The 13394-nt window shown below is 44.8% G+C and overlaps 1 protein-coding gene across 1 annotated transcript in view; it reads right to left on the reverse strand.

The window, feature by feature from the left end:
* Positions 1 to 13394, reverse strand: part of ACAA2 (acetyl-CoA acyltransferase 2) — a 173936-nt gene that overhangs the window by 103661 nt on the left and 56881 nt on the right. The window contains exons 3-4 of the mRNA XM_085629668.1: positions 12402 to 12530; positions 2912 to 3028 (exon numbers count right to left, since the gene is read on the reverse strand). Coding sequence (XP_085485794.1) covers positions 2912 to 3028; positions 12402 to 12530 — 246 coding nt within the window. The remainder of the gene's footprint in view (positions 1 to 2911; positions 3029 to 12401; positions 12531 to 13394) is intronic.

Raw genomic sequence — 13394 nt, forward strand, 5'->3', positions numbered from 1 at the left:
TAGGGTATCCCCATGTCTGTTACACATACTGAAATGTTCACTGGGCTCTCCAGGTCAAGTTTCTGGCTGAGACAGATTTGCATGCGAGACATGATTCTGCTCTCCTTAAACAACTTTAAGAAACTTCCTCAGTTTCACAGTCTCTTGTTAAGTAGTAGGACACGATTATCCATCAGTGAATTGTTTAAAGCAGTTAAAGTTGTTAAATAGTTTTAAAAATAGTTTTACTATGTCCCCTTTTCTTCATGGAAAACACTGAACTTTATTTAAGCAAACGTTACAGGGTTCCCTTCCCAGTATGGGTACACCTGTTGAGTGGTGGGAATTTATCCCTCCAGCACTTGAAGATCCTTGCTTTTGAAAGTTAAACACTTATATAGAAAGTTTGTGACTCTTTATTCATCTATCTGATACACTTTTATTGATTTTAAAGTCCTTGTTTTAAAAAAAATCTTTTTATTAACATAGCTCATAGGACCATAAAAAGACAGATAATATCCAAGAAGCATGACAGGGAATAACCTTGTATTTAACCAATAGAGACACATGAGGACACAAGTGGGACACACCATTATAGTAGTTACACCCCCGAACCTCCCCCCCCCCCCGATTATCTGTATTTCGACCAGGGCCCCCAAACTTTCCTCCATTTCTTGATACAGTCCCTACTTTTGTATATAGTCTTTTCGGCCCTTTGGCACCAATCAAGGTCTCACCTCCACTGTTCCCATTGCGGAGGTGCCTGTGACCCCTATCCCCTGGCAAGATTTCTTTTCGCTAACCCCGCTGCCAATGCTAGTCATATCTGGACCAGTCAGTGTCATCTTTAATCATGAGCAACAGCCACTTTGGCTCCATCTGGACCGTGTCGCCCACTACCGCAGACATAGTGTCTGTGACCCTGGTCCAGAAGGGAACTATCTCAGGGCACTCCCATAGTATGTGATAAAAGGAGCCCTCCCTTTGACAACCCCTCACGCAGAGGGCAGACTGACTCATACCGCAAGCATAGAGGTGTGTGCGAGGATAGTAAATGCGATGTAGGATCTTTAGCTGCACTAGCCTTAACCTTAAACGGATTGCTATTTCACGCAGACTCTGTATGGCGTCTTGCCAGTCGTCATCATCTATGGTGCCTATGTTCCAGGCCTATGCTGCCCGAAGCGCCACCAGAGGGTCTGGCATATCGTTTATGAGCTTGCGGTAAATGGTGGATGTGGGCTTTTCTAGAATGGGTCTAATAGCAGTCTATCTTCCATGGGGGAGTATTCCGGGAGTGATGCGTCTAAGTCATTGTTTTTTAATGCTCCCTGATTGTAAGTATGTGATCGGTGCGCCACCTAGACCTGCCTAACTTTTAACTCATCCTGGTTACCCGGTCTGTACCAGGCCACATAAACTAAATTGTTCTGTGAATATCTCCTATTCAAGAGTCTCCTGGTAGCTCCGAAGCTTTCTCTGTAAAATGGTATGTTGCCCTTTAGAACTATGCCTGTGCTGTATCAAACACTTTAAAAGGCAGGTAGTCTTAGGCTGTGTAAATTTGGTTAAGAAATCGTATTAATATCGATGAATCGCAGAATTTAAATGACACGACAACTTTCCTATGTCATTTTAAAGTGTGTGCCTTTTACTTGCGGAGTGAGATTCTGTCACAGTTTTAATCCTGGTTGCAGCTCCTTGGTGTTTCTGAATTCCAAGAAAGATGATCCGATCCTTGTGCACTTAGATCATCGTCGTATGGGAAAATCGTTTCCGTTTCCTTCATTAATTACACAGACACAGGAAAAGACAGGAGTATTTCTCAAATTTCCACAAGATGGCGCTGTTCACCCGTTACATTATTTCACTTCGCTGACCAGCAATGTAATTTTCCTCCCGTTGTTAGTCAAGTTTATTGAATTCGCTCGTTAAAGTCGGAATAATGTAAATATACGAACCCTTTAAATTTAATAAAACATTAACTACAGCATTATAATACTAAAAGCTTGTTTAAAACATATATTCTCCATTTCAACGTAACGTGATATAAGTTGTGTGGAGCTAAGTTACCCAGGGGACAGAGCGTTGTGTAACCCCTGTTGGGATACCATTTTGTTAAGTTTATCTTCAGATGAAACCCCTGGTCCTTAAATTCAAATCAAATTTGTGAAGATTTAGATCATTAAGTAAAAGCATGTATGGAGGCACCATCTTAACTCTTTCAAGATGATGCGCTTCCTTAATGCGGAGCGAATTGCTTGCATGACTTACTTGTTAGTCGCACCCTGCACGCCCCTGCTCGCTACCGAGAGCAAAACGCCGTGGGAGAGACACATTGGAAAGGAGGTGGGACATGTACCCGCCTTTAGCCATTTGCGTGCTTTCATTATTGAAAGACACACGCAAAGGCCAATCCAATGTGTTGGAGGAGTCTAACCCATACGAGAGGTTTGGAGTGATTCCAAGAAGCCTCCCATATGTGCTAGACTCGACCTAAAACGGAAGCCGCAACCAGTGGCTCCAGAGGAGAAGGCCCAAAAGAGGAAACGCCCTCAATACCTGACCCACATGAGGCAACAGGAGTGTTCAGGAAGAAGGCAGCTACCAGGCATGTAACTGGCAGCAGATGAGAGAAAATAAATCTGAAAATAACTACAAAATAGTAGAAAAAGGGGCAGAAGCAGGTAAATCTCACCCAAGCATAAACGACTTCAACTACAACGCGAGCAGGCATAGCGGAAGGAAGACAATTGCCAAACTAGAAGGCCAGGTAAGCAGGGTAGGCAGATAACAGAGATGGGTTTAAAGTCATTAGGTGTGTTTCATACAAAAAATAATGAATTCTATTCCACAAATGCTGTGGACTGAAGTGCATGGATTCTCGAGCCAAAATTTGAAAGCAACAAACTTGAAGAGCAAAAGAACAAACCTTTTGGTCCTGTCCAAATTTTGTCCCAAACCGGATGTTTCGTACAGCATATGGAGCCTGGCTCATACTTTCAGATCCGCCGCACAGAACCACCTCCGAATCCTTAAGGCAAATTTCCTGAAAAAGACAATAGCAACAAAATGATGACATCACACTTCAAAGCATTATTATATGAACAGCAATAAATGAGCATACACTTAAAAAATCCTAGAGCTACTAGTATTACATGCACCGCCAAAAATATGAGAGGGGCCTTTGCATTTGTTTATATGAACATGTCAAAAGAAAAGAAAGCAGAGGATCGAAGTAAGTAGTTCCACCCAGGGTAAGTATGCAGCTTAAAGGAGAACGAGAAAACGAATTGTCAAAACGGCAGCAAAGGCTCTCTTCTCAACACCTACTGCCTGTGCCATGATCTTTCACGGACTTGAAAATGAAGATTCAGGCTGTACACATACATTACAAATCTGAAAAACGCAGACAGGTAAGTACTTGTGCATTGTACATAGTACACTGTGCTAGAATCACTACTATCATTCTTTGGCGACTATAAACAGACCGAACAGAAAGCTCAGGTGAGGCCGTGAACCAGGCGCCCTCAGGCCATGTATGGGCCGAGGGAAACCGTTGTCGACATGCAAAAGTTGCAACGAGATGGTCCTCCCTACGGCATTCTGACATTGCCTCATATTTTGGAAACTGAATTAGTTCTGAATGCACACACACTACAACAGACTACCCGGAACATTGCTGGTCTCCAAGTATCAACCAATCATCTTATCTCATGTGACCTGCTTCAGACGTCTGTTGGGACTTTGGCTTTCCTGTGGATGGCAGCCAGTACGGATTTTTAGCAGGGACCCTGATATTTCTGTTCCCATTACAAAGAAGTCATAACTTTCTATCACCAACGCCAAATCTACCTTTAGACTTGCTTTAGAACATCACTGTGGCACAAACAAATGTATCATTATATACACAAGAAAACTGATCAAGAAATTACCTGCGATGAACAGCCCAAAATGTGCGAACCAGTCTGCAGTCATCACGATATGGAGGTGCACAAAGTGAGCAAATAGCTTGTCATTTGCAAAAGCAGACCATTACTTAATGCAACAATAAACTACTATTATGTGCCACACGATTTCTTTTGTAAAGTCAATGTTCATGCCTGCAGGTGGACCCCCTTAACAGAAAGGACAATGCATACATGGCACAAGTGCAGCAACACTCACCGGCAGCAGTTTGTCGCTACCCAATATACGTATCCCTTGCAAAGATGTAAAATGGCCTCAGAAATCCTACATGTATTTATTGTTTGGGGTAATCCTCAGAATTTGCAACATTCCAGACTCATGTAATGTGTCCAGTCAGCAACAGATTTACAGCCACTGAGCAAGAAGAACCAATAAATATGCAGGAGTATAAAGTGGGCACTATTCCTGCATACTCATATAGAGGCCAACTGCACACACAGGCATAGAAAACTGGACCCACAGCAATGCAGGAACGCCCACACTAAATAGAAGATCTGAGCACACCACTTTGCAAAATAGTGCCAAAAAGAAGTATGTTCAACATCAGGAATCATATGTGACAGTTTGGTGTGTGGAAATCACTTTTGCAGTACAGCCAGGCTTAACAATCATTCAACAGTACGAACAAGTTACTTACCTTCGGTAACGCTTTTTATGGGGGATACAGTATCTGCCTGTGGATTCCTCACCTTTTGAAATACCCCTTGCTCAGCATTAGTATACAGGTATAAACAGTATACAACATATGCACAAGTATTCACCGGATACGATTCAAAGAAAAAAAGAAAACAGAAAATCCTAAAATATAGACATTTCCTAGTGACGAGCATCTTATTATTTCTCATAACAATGAAATACAAGAATTTCATACCCAAAAATCTTTGCGGTATAAGTAGTCAGGCAACAGGGGGGCGGGTGGGTCAGTGAAGAATCCACATGCAGATACTGTATCCACCAGAAAAAGCATTACCGAAGGTAAGTAACTTGTTCTTCTGATGGATACAGCGTCCTGTGGATCCCTCACCTTCTGAATTGAATACTCAAACAGTCCCGTTCGCATACCTATACCAAAAAATCCTGCAGCACAGAAAGTGGCGTCACTCCTCACCTCTGAGTCTAAGCAGTAATGCTTCGCAAAAGTGTGGAGGGAAGACCAAGTTGCCGCCTTCCAGATGTCTACAACAGGGACACCTCTAGCCAAAGCAGTAGACGACTTAGCGCTAGAGGAATGAGCTCGAATACCTTCAGGAGGCTCCTTCTTGGCCAAGGCATAGCATATCTTGATGCAGAGGAGGATCCACCTGGACAGTGTTCGCTTGTGGACAGCCTTGCCCTTCATTTTCCTCACGTAACCAATGAAGAGCTGGTCGGCCAGCGTGAAGTCTTTAGATCTGCCCAGGTAGAAGCTGACCGCCGTCTTCGGATCAAGGTGATGAAGTCTCTCTTCCTCCTTAGAAGGGAGGAAAGAAAGTGGGTAAAGTGATTGATTGCCCTAGGTGGAAGGGAGTGACCACCTTAGGCAGGAAAGCAGCTCTGGTCCTAAGAACCATCTTATTCCCATGAATGGAGGTAAATGAGGATTAGAACTAAGAGTCTGTAGCTCACTAACCCTCCTGGAGTAGAAATCGCAATTAGAAAAATTGTCTTGAATGAAATGATAGAATTCTCAAAGGACAACTATGCATTGGCTCAAAGGGGGACCCATCAGAAAAGTAAGAACTAAACTTAAATCCTACGGAGGCATGATAAATGGAGTGGGAGGAAACCTGTTAGTGAGACCCTAATGTACCTCATGATTATGGGAGACTCAAACAACGAGGGTTGGTCTGGTAAGCAAAGAAAGGCTGACATTGCAGACAAGTAGCCTTTAACAGTTGCTACTGCGCAACCCTGCTGAGACAAGGAAAGAGCGAAACTCAGAATATCAGATAAATGGGGCTGCAACGGCTCAATTGATCTCTCGACACCATTTAATGAACAGGGACCACCTACCAGAATAAACAGATTTGGTGGAGTGTCTCCTGGCCGATAATATAACATCCACCACATCCGGTGGGAGAGAGAAATAACTCAGGTTGCCCCATTCAATCTCCAGGCATGAAGGTGCAGGCTCTGGAGGGGGTGGGGGGGGGTGTAAAATCAGCCCCAGCGACTGCGAGAGGAGGTCTGCCCTCAAAGGGAGACGGAATGTGCAATGAGAGGTGAAGGTCTGTGTAGCACACCCTTCTTGGCCAACCCGGAGCGATCAATATGACTTGGGCACGGTCTTGGCGGACCTTCCTCAGAACCCAAGGAATCAAGGGTGTGGGAGGGAACACGTAAAGAAGCAGAGAGCCCTAATCTAACTGAAAAGTGTCCCCTAACGCTCCCTGCATCGGATACTGGAGACTGCAGAACGATGGGTAGTGCACGTTCTTGTGAGCGACAAATAGGTCCAACCGAGGAAACCCTCACATTCTGAAAATGTGATGGACCACCTCTGGATGAAGACGCCACTCGCAATCGGCTGAGTATTGCAGACTAAGACTGTCTGCATGCATATTCAGCACCCCGGCCAAATGATTTGCAATTACACAAATCTGATGGTCCTGAGTCCAGGATCAGAGTTGCAAAGCCTCTTTGCAGAGACGATACGAGCCTACTCCTCCCTGTATGATGATGTACCACATCGCGGTAGTGTTGTCCATCAGGACCTGAACTGAATGACCACGAAGGGAGGGAAGAAAGGCCTCAAGAGCCAAACAAATCGCCCGCAATTCTATAAGATTGATGTGAAACAAATTTTCCTCTGGAGACCAACAGTCCTTGACCTCCAGACCCCCAAATGAGCTCCCCACCCCAGAGTGGAGGCTTCCGTTATCACTGTGGCCACCGGAGAAGGAGGCTGTAGCGTCTCGGGAGATTCTGTCCACCTGCCTGAGATCTCAGTTGTGTTGAAACCACTGCCTGTGGAGGCACCACTGGAGTGCCCTCATGTGCCAGAGTGCATGGTTGGCCAACAGTAAGCAGGTAGCAAACAGACCGAGCAGGCACATAACCTTCAGGATTGGAACAGCCACTCTATCTTGAAACATTGGAATCATAGGCTGGATGTCTATAATCCTATCAGGAACCGAGAAAGTACGACTCACAGAAGTGTCCAGTACTGTCCCTATGAACAAGTTGTGCTGAGAGGGCACCAGGTAAGACTTGGGTACATTTATCTAAAAACCCAAGCTGAACAACAGCTGCGCGGTCACTTGCAGATGTTGCAGCACCATCTCTGATGACTTCGCTTTGGGCAGTCAGTCCTCCAGATAGGGGAAAACAGGAATCAACGACCTCCTGAGATGTGCCGCTAACACCGCCACCACCTTTGTGAAAACCTGTGGTGCGGATGGAAGACCGAACAGAATGCCACAAATTGCTAATGTTGGGATCCCACCATAAAACGGAGATACTACCGATGTGACTTCAGGATGGGAATATGAAATAATCCATCCTGTAAATCGATCGACACCATCCAGTCTTCCTGCTGCAGCGCCAAAGGAACCTGAGCTAGGGTCAACATCTTGAATTTCTCCTGTTTGAGGTAAACATTCAAGATCCTGAGGTCCAAGATAGGTCTCAATCGCCCGTCCTTTTTGGGGATCAGGAAATACCGGGAGTAGCATCCCTGAACCCTTTCCTGCTCTGGAACCACCTCTATCGCACCTTTCTGTAGCAAAGATAGAAACTCCTGCTGCAGGAACAACAGATGGTCTTCCAAACACCAACCCTGACGAGGAGGGGAAGAAGGGGGAAACTCCTGGAAAGAAAGGGCGTATCCATTTTCTACGGGATCCAAAACCCAGAGATCTGATGTAATAGATTTCCAATTTCGTAGAAAATGGGACACCTGACCTCCCACAGGTCCAACATGCTCTAAGATGGGGTATCTAGAGCTGCTTCCCCGCGGAACCAGTTGGGGGAACAGGAGAGGAAGAGGAGGGGGGAAGAGACTTGTTGGCGAGCCTCGCCTCGCAGGCAACCTCTACTTTTACCTCTATATGTTCTATACAGCGGGTACGCCTGCTCTTGTTGCTGCAGCTGCCAGGCCTGAAATGGAGTAGCCTTTCCAAAGCCCCGAAATCTTCGGCAACCAAAGTCCCTAGGTTGAGCCTGCAGGCCTAGTGATATAGCGCTGAGTCCGCCTTGGATACGAAAAGTCTAGAGCCATCAAAAGGTAAATCCAAAAGGGTGGTCTGAACATCCGAAGAGAAACCAGACCCCCCTCAGCCAGGCGTGCCTCCTAGTGGCCACTGAGGAACCCATCACTCTAGCAACAGAGTCAGCTGTGTCAAGCCCAGCTTGAATAACCTTACGGGGAGCAGCATGAGTGTCTGACAGCACATCTGCAAAATGGCCCTGGACATCCTCTAGAAGTTTAGGGATCACCTCTTTAGCCGAATCCTTCAACGCATTGATGTAGTGACCTAGAATGGATGTAGCAACCTAATAGGCACATTGCATATGTCAACTTTAAAGCCATACTGGCTGATGAAAACAACTTTTTTACCGACTGCTCCATCTTTTTTGAATCCCTATCTCCAGGAGTGGACAGGAAAGAGCCAGAAGATTGCTTTGAAGAGCAGGACGCCTGAACCATAAAGCTCTCAGGAGACGAGTGTGAAGCGCCTTGCCACCGATCTGGACAGCTGGGGCAGACATAGGCTTTTGGCATACTTCTAGAATGGGCTCTGTCAAAGCCTCATTAAATGGGAGCAGAGGCTCTATCACCGATGAAGGAGAGTGAAGAACCTCTATTAAGATGTATAATTTAATCTCCGCAGTGAGCAACTGCAAGTCCAGAAGCACAGCCACCTTCCTGATGACTGAGTGTTAGGAGGAGACCTCCTGTGAAGGAAGACTCTTAGAAGAAGGTTCCCACTCTGGCAAAGTATCTAGCCCACTAGCTTCCTGAAGCCCTTCAAACTCGTGCCTGAGATCCACTATTTCCTTTTCCTCGACCTCTTCCTGCTGCTCCTGGAAGTCTTCCTCCTCCAAAAGCCTCTGCGCTTCCCTTCTTGACCTTATATTGGGTATCGGCGCCGGCGGTGCCAGACGCGGCGCCGGTGACTTTGGAGCCGGCGTCGATGGGGGCCCTTCAGGGACAGCTAGAGGCGCCGCACGGATTCGAGATGGCATCGGAGAATAACCCATCCTACCCTCCTAGGATGGTATCGGTGTCAAGAACCTCAGCATCGGGAGATGCCAATTTGGGGTCATCGGCATAAATGGCATAAAAGGTGCCTGGGCATAATGAGGTGGTAGGCCCATGTTGAATGACAGCGATCCCAAGGGGCCAAACGGCGCACCGGAACGCCATACATTGCATTTAAAAAATGCAAAGGATCTGTAACTGGAACCAGAAAAGGTGGGTGCGGATCCGGCTGGGTCTGGCTGCGGCGCCCGAGACACCTGAGCCGGGGGTGGAGAGATCGGAGGCGCTTGCCCGGGTGCTGGAGAGCCCCTCTGAGTCGGAGAATGAGCCGGAGTCACCTGAGATGAAGGGGAAGGCAAGACTTCATCCTTCCTGTGACGCTGTAAAGCTGGGGATCCCGACTACGGCGACTTGTCCTTAGAAGAGCAACGTCTGGAGCCATGACGCCGCATCTTCTTGTGCTTCCTCGACGACATCGAGGTGTGCGGAGTCGGTAACTTGCATTCGGTCTTGTTCTTCTCCGGCCCCTCTTCTGCTTCTTCGCCCTGGCCATGAACATTTTCGTTTCCCTCTCCTTGAGGGCCTTCGGATTAATCCGGCGACACGACGAACATCCTTGACGTCGTGGTAGGACGACAGGCACTAAAGACTATCATCATGGGTTCGTGATGGACATATGACCCCCGCATTCTCTAAAAGGTTTGAACCCAGACCTCTTTTGAGCAGCCATCGCACTGCTACAATTACAGACGACTGTAACAATGTTAAACTAAGAAGAAATGGAGAGGCCAGAAAAACGTTACGCGTCGATGGCACGGGAAAAAAGGAACTGACGTCAGCACGCCAACGAGGTCTTCTTATGGCTCCGATGACGTCACGCGGAGTCGCAAGCAAAGCCATTCCATTGCGATGTCCTCGGAGACGTGGGAGAGCTATGAAAAATAATTTATGCGAAATTCTGCGCAAGGGGTAATTCAAACGGTGAGGGATACATAGGCGGATGTATCCATCAGAAGCATTCGTACACAGGGATGACAGGACAGGTAAAGCAGGTGGAGAACACTGAGATCTTGGGACCCAACACTGAAGCCTGGACTGAGTACATCAAGGGAGTAAGGATAAAGTGCACTGGCTTTTCAGAGACAATTTTCTGTAAATTATTCTGTGAGATTTTATGTAGCTCACACTAAACCAAGGGTGTCAAAGAGCTTCACATGCAAGTCCCATTTTAGAAAGAGGTGACATAAGTGAGAAAGTACAGCATTCATGAACAAAGAATAACACCTAGAATCAAAGACACAGGAAAAACGGAGTTAATATGACATTGATACAAAGGATCTGTGAAATTCATGTTTTCAAAGAAGAACTATTCTTAGACAGGGAAGGATGGAGCCAATTTTAGGCAGGTGGCAGTGCATTCCAAATCTTAGGTTGGTTTCCAGCACATACTTGTTCAAGAGTTGATTTATTCTTGAAGGTTATTACTTTGAGATGCTTCTGAGAGCCAAAGTACTACTAGATTTTATGGGTTTTGGTAAAAGATACTTTAGGCTGAAGTGGTGGAGCGCTTTATAGGTTATGCACAATAGGCCAGATTCACAAGATGCATTTTGGAACATGTAAAGTAGTACCCTAGTAATGACAGCGCGTTCCTGCATGAACCACCTAGTCAACACACGCAAAACAGAGTGCATTCTTATGAGATGGTTGCAGTGCTCATGACAGTGCACTTGGTTTTGCGTGTGTTGACTAGGTGGTTCATGCGGGAACACGCAGTCATTGTTGATGACGCTTGTGCAGTTATTTTATCTGTACCTCTCTGATGGGAGTCCTAAATGATTACTGAACCCTGGAACGTCATGTTTGTCGAATAAGGCTATGTATATGAATAGGATATAACACAATAAGAATGTAGGATGTAGCGTTTTCATGCTAATTCGGTTATTGGCTTTTTAATTCTGTTAAATTTGGAAGCTCTTGTGTTGTGTTTCCCCTAATGATTGAATGTGCCCTGAAGAAGCAGGGATTCAGCGAAACATGTGTTCACTACTTCAGTGCTATGGCTACTTTCAATGCTATGTCCAACGATTAAATACTGTTACTTGAATGTTATGCATTTTCTTTATTCATTAAGAGCTCACTATTTTTATCAGAGCACAACAATGATTGATAATGCTCCAAACCGGAACACACCACTTGATATGTGATTAATTGTTATAATGATGTTTGCTTCCATTAATAAGAAACTACAGTAATACTATATCAATTTACTTTTGTGGCTTACATTTTTTATTAATATATTCTAAAGTATAAAGATACCGCTGGGATAGTGCAGAATATACCCAAAAGTCTGCACTGAAATTTCAATAATTAGTGATACAAGAAATTCACTTTAGAAAGGTGCATCAGACATTTAAAATACTTTGAGTAAAAATAAATGTGCGATGGCAAGCATTTTTTGGCGTAGGTATAGTTCTAGAGTCAGAAGCTATGAGAGAAGTCTGTTGAGTGAAAGATTAAGGGGTTTCATACCAAAGCCCTTCATAAAAAGGCAGATAAATGTACGAATGCTTTACTGTGTCAACAAACTTGAAAGACTCATTAGTAGAATTAAAATGTGTCTAGAACAAACAGAGAATGGTAACTGCAGAATGAGGAAGGCTCTATCGTCAGTACGCAGACCAGAAGTAGTGTCCCTTGTCTTCCAGGAACAGATATGCAGACAAGTACTTGCTACTTTAACAAACTGTAAAAACAAACAGACCCGAGATGAAATGCTACTTTCGCTAGTCATAATGTTTAAATGCAACCCTTTATAAAGTAGGTACCAGATTACTGTGTTCTAATAAAGTGTAAGGTCCACATCCCTTGTCTTGGCTGCGTAATAAAGGTACTTTACTAAGAAACACACATTCCCATCATCTGCTTTTCTTTAGAACAGTGTGTTCCTTCCAAACTATCACAGTAAATTATTCAATAGTATGATCCGTGGTCCATCATCTACATTCATCTTCATAAATCAAGGACAAAGATTTATGATTCTATATTAACAGAGTCATAAGACACAAAACAAAGGCATAGGAAAAAATAAAACATGCTCAGTCTACATCTCCAATGTAGGATGCTACAATGGCACACAATTCCAAAGTTGGTAAATGCCTTCTGGCAGTCTTTTCATCCTCAAAAACACCATGTTTAAGGAGATCAAAAGGTAGGAACTAAGTGTGAGTAAAAGAGAACTACAGAGCTCCCTGAATAAAATATACAGTACCTGGCATCCATTAAGAATGGACTGGAAACCAGACCCACAGAGTCTGTTAACGGTGAGGGCTGGAACAGGAATAGGCACGCCAACCCTGAGACCTACGTGCCTTGCAATGTACGCAGCATCTGAGGAACTCTGGAAGACAAAAGGAGACAAAATTAAGCCACACTAAAGCCAGAAACCATTTGAAGCGGTTAGAAGAATTACATATGCTCTCTGAGTTTGCACACCCCAAAAAATAAAAATCTGCATTGCACCACGATCTCTCCTCACTGGCTGCAAGGAAGCCCTCGCTAAAGGGATATTTTTGACAATTAGCAAAATATTTCTATTTTGAGTCCCTCACACAGGACCAAGAAACACTGCCATGTAGATCTAAATGTCTCTTTCCTTAGGTGGGCAGCGGTCCTAGAGCAGAAGTGTTTAAGATATGGTCAGTGTCTCTCACAGGCGCTTAGATAGGACTGTCAGGCAACAACGTTGAGAAAAATAGACACAAAAATCATGAAAGCAATCAAATATTTTGATAATGCAAAACACTAGAGCTGCAAAAATATATTACAAGATGCTTTCCACTGAATTCAGAAGGCTGTGTGTGACTTTTCTCCCTACAGACTGATTTGGTTTGACAAAATCATATCGTTGAAGCCAGAGGATGTTGGGGCAAGGGCAGGAATGGGAATCCTGATTAAGTCTTTGCAATGGCTGTCAACTATGCCTCATTATTGTTAGCAATAAACAGAAATCTACACTCTCTGATTACACATTAGACTGCTGTCCTGTCTGATACAAAACTGCCATGGACCTATTAAGCTGAACATAAGACCTAACATCACTGTCAAGTGACCTGGCTGAAGCTTTATTTGTGGCATCCCTAACATTGTTGCAACTGCATCTTCTTGGTGTGTGCTCCCCAGGCTTCAGGATGCTCCAGTGTTCATTTCGAATGCTGGTCCTGCTAGCCTCGAAGGCCTTCCCTGAAAAATAGAAACTGTTGGT

Source organism: Triturus cristatus, chromosome 2_1 (genome assembly GCF_964204655.1).
Source record: "Triturus cristatus chromosome 2_1, aTriCri1.1, whole genome shotgun sequence".
Taxonomy (NCBI): Eukaryota; Metazoa; Chordata; class Amphibia; order Caudata; family Salamandridae; genus Triturus; species Triturus cristatus.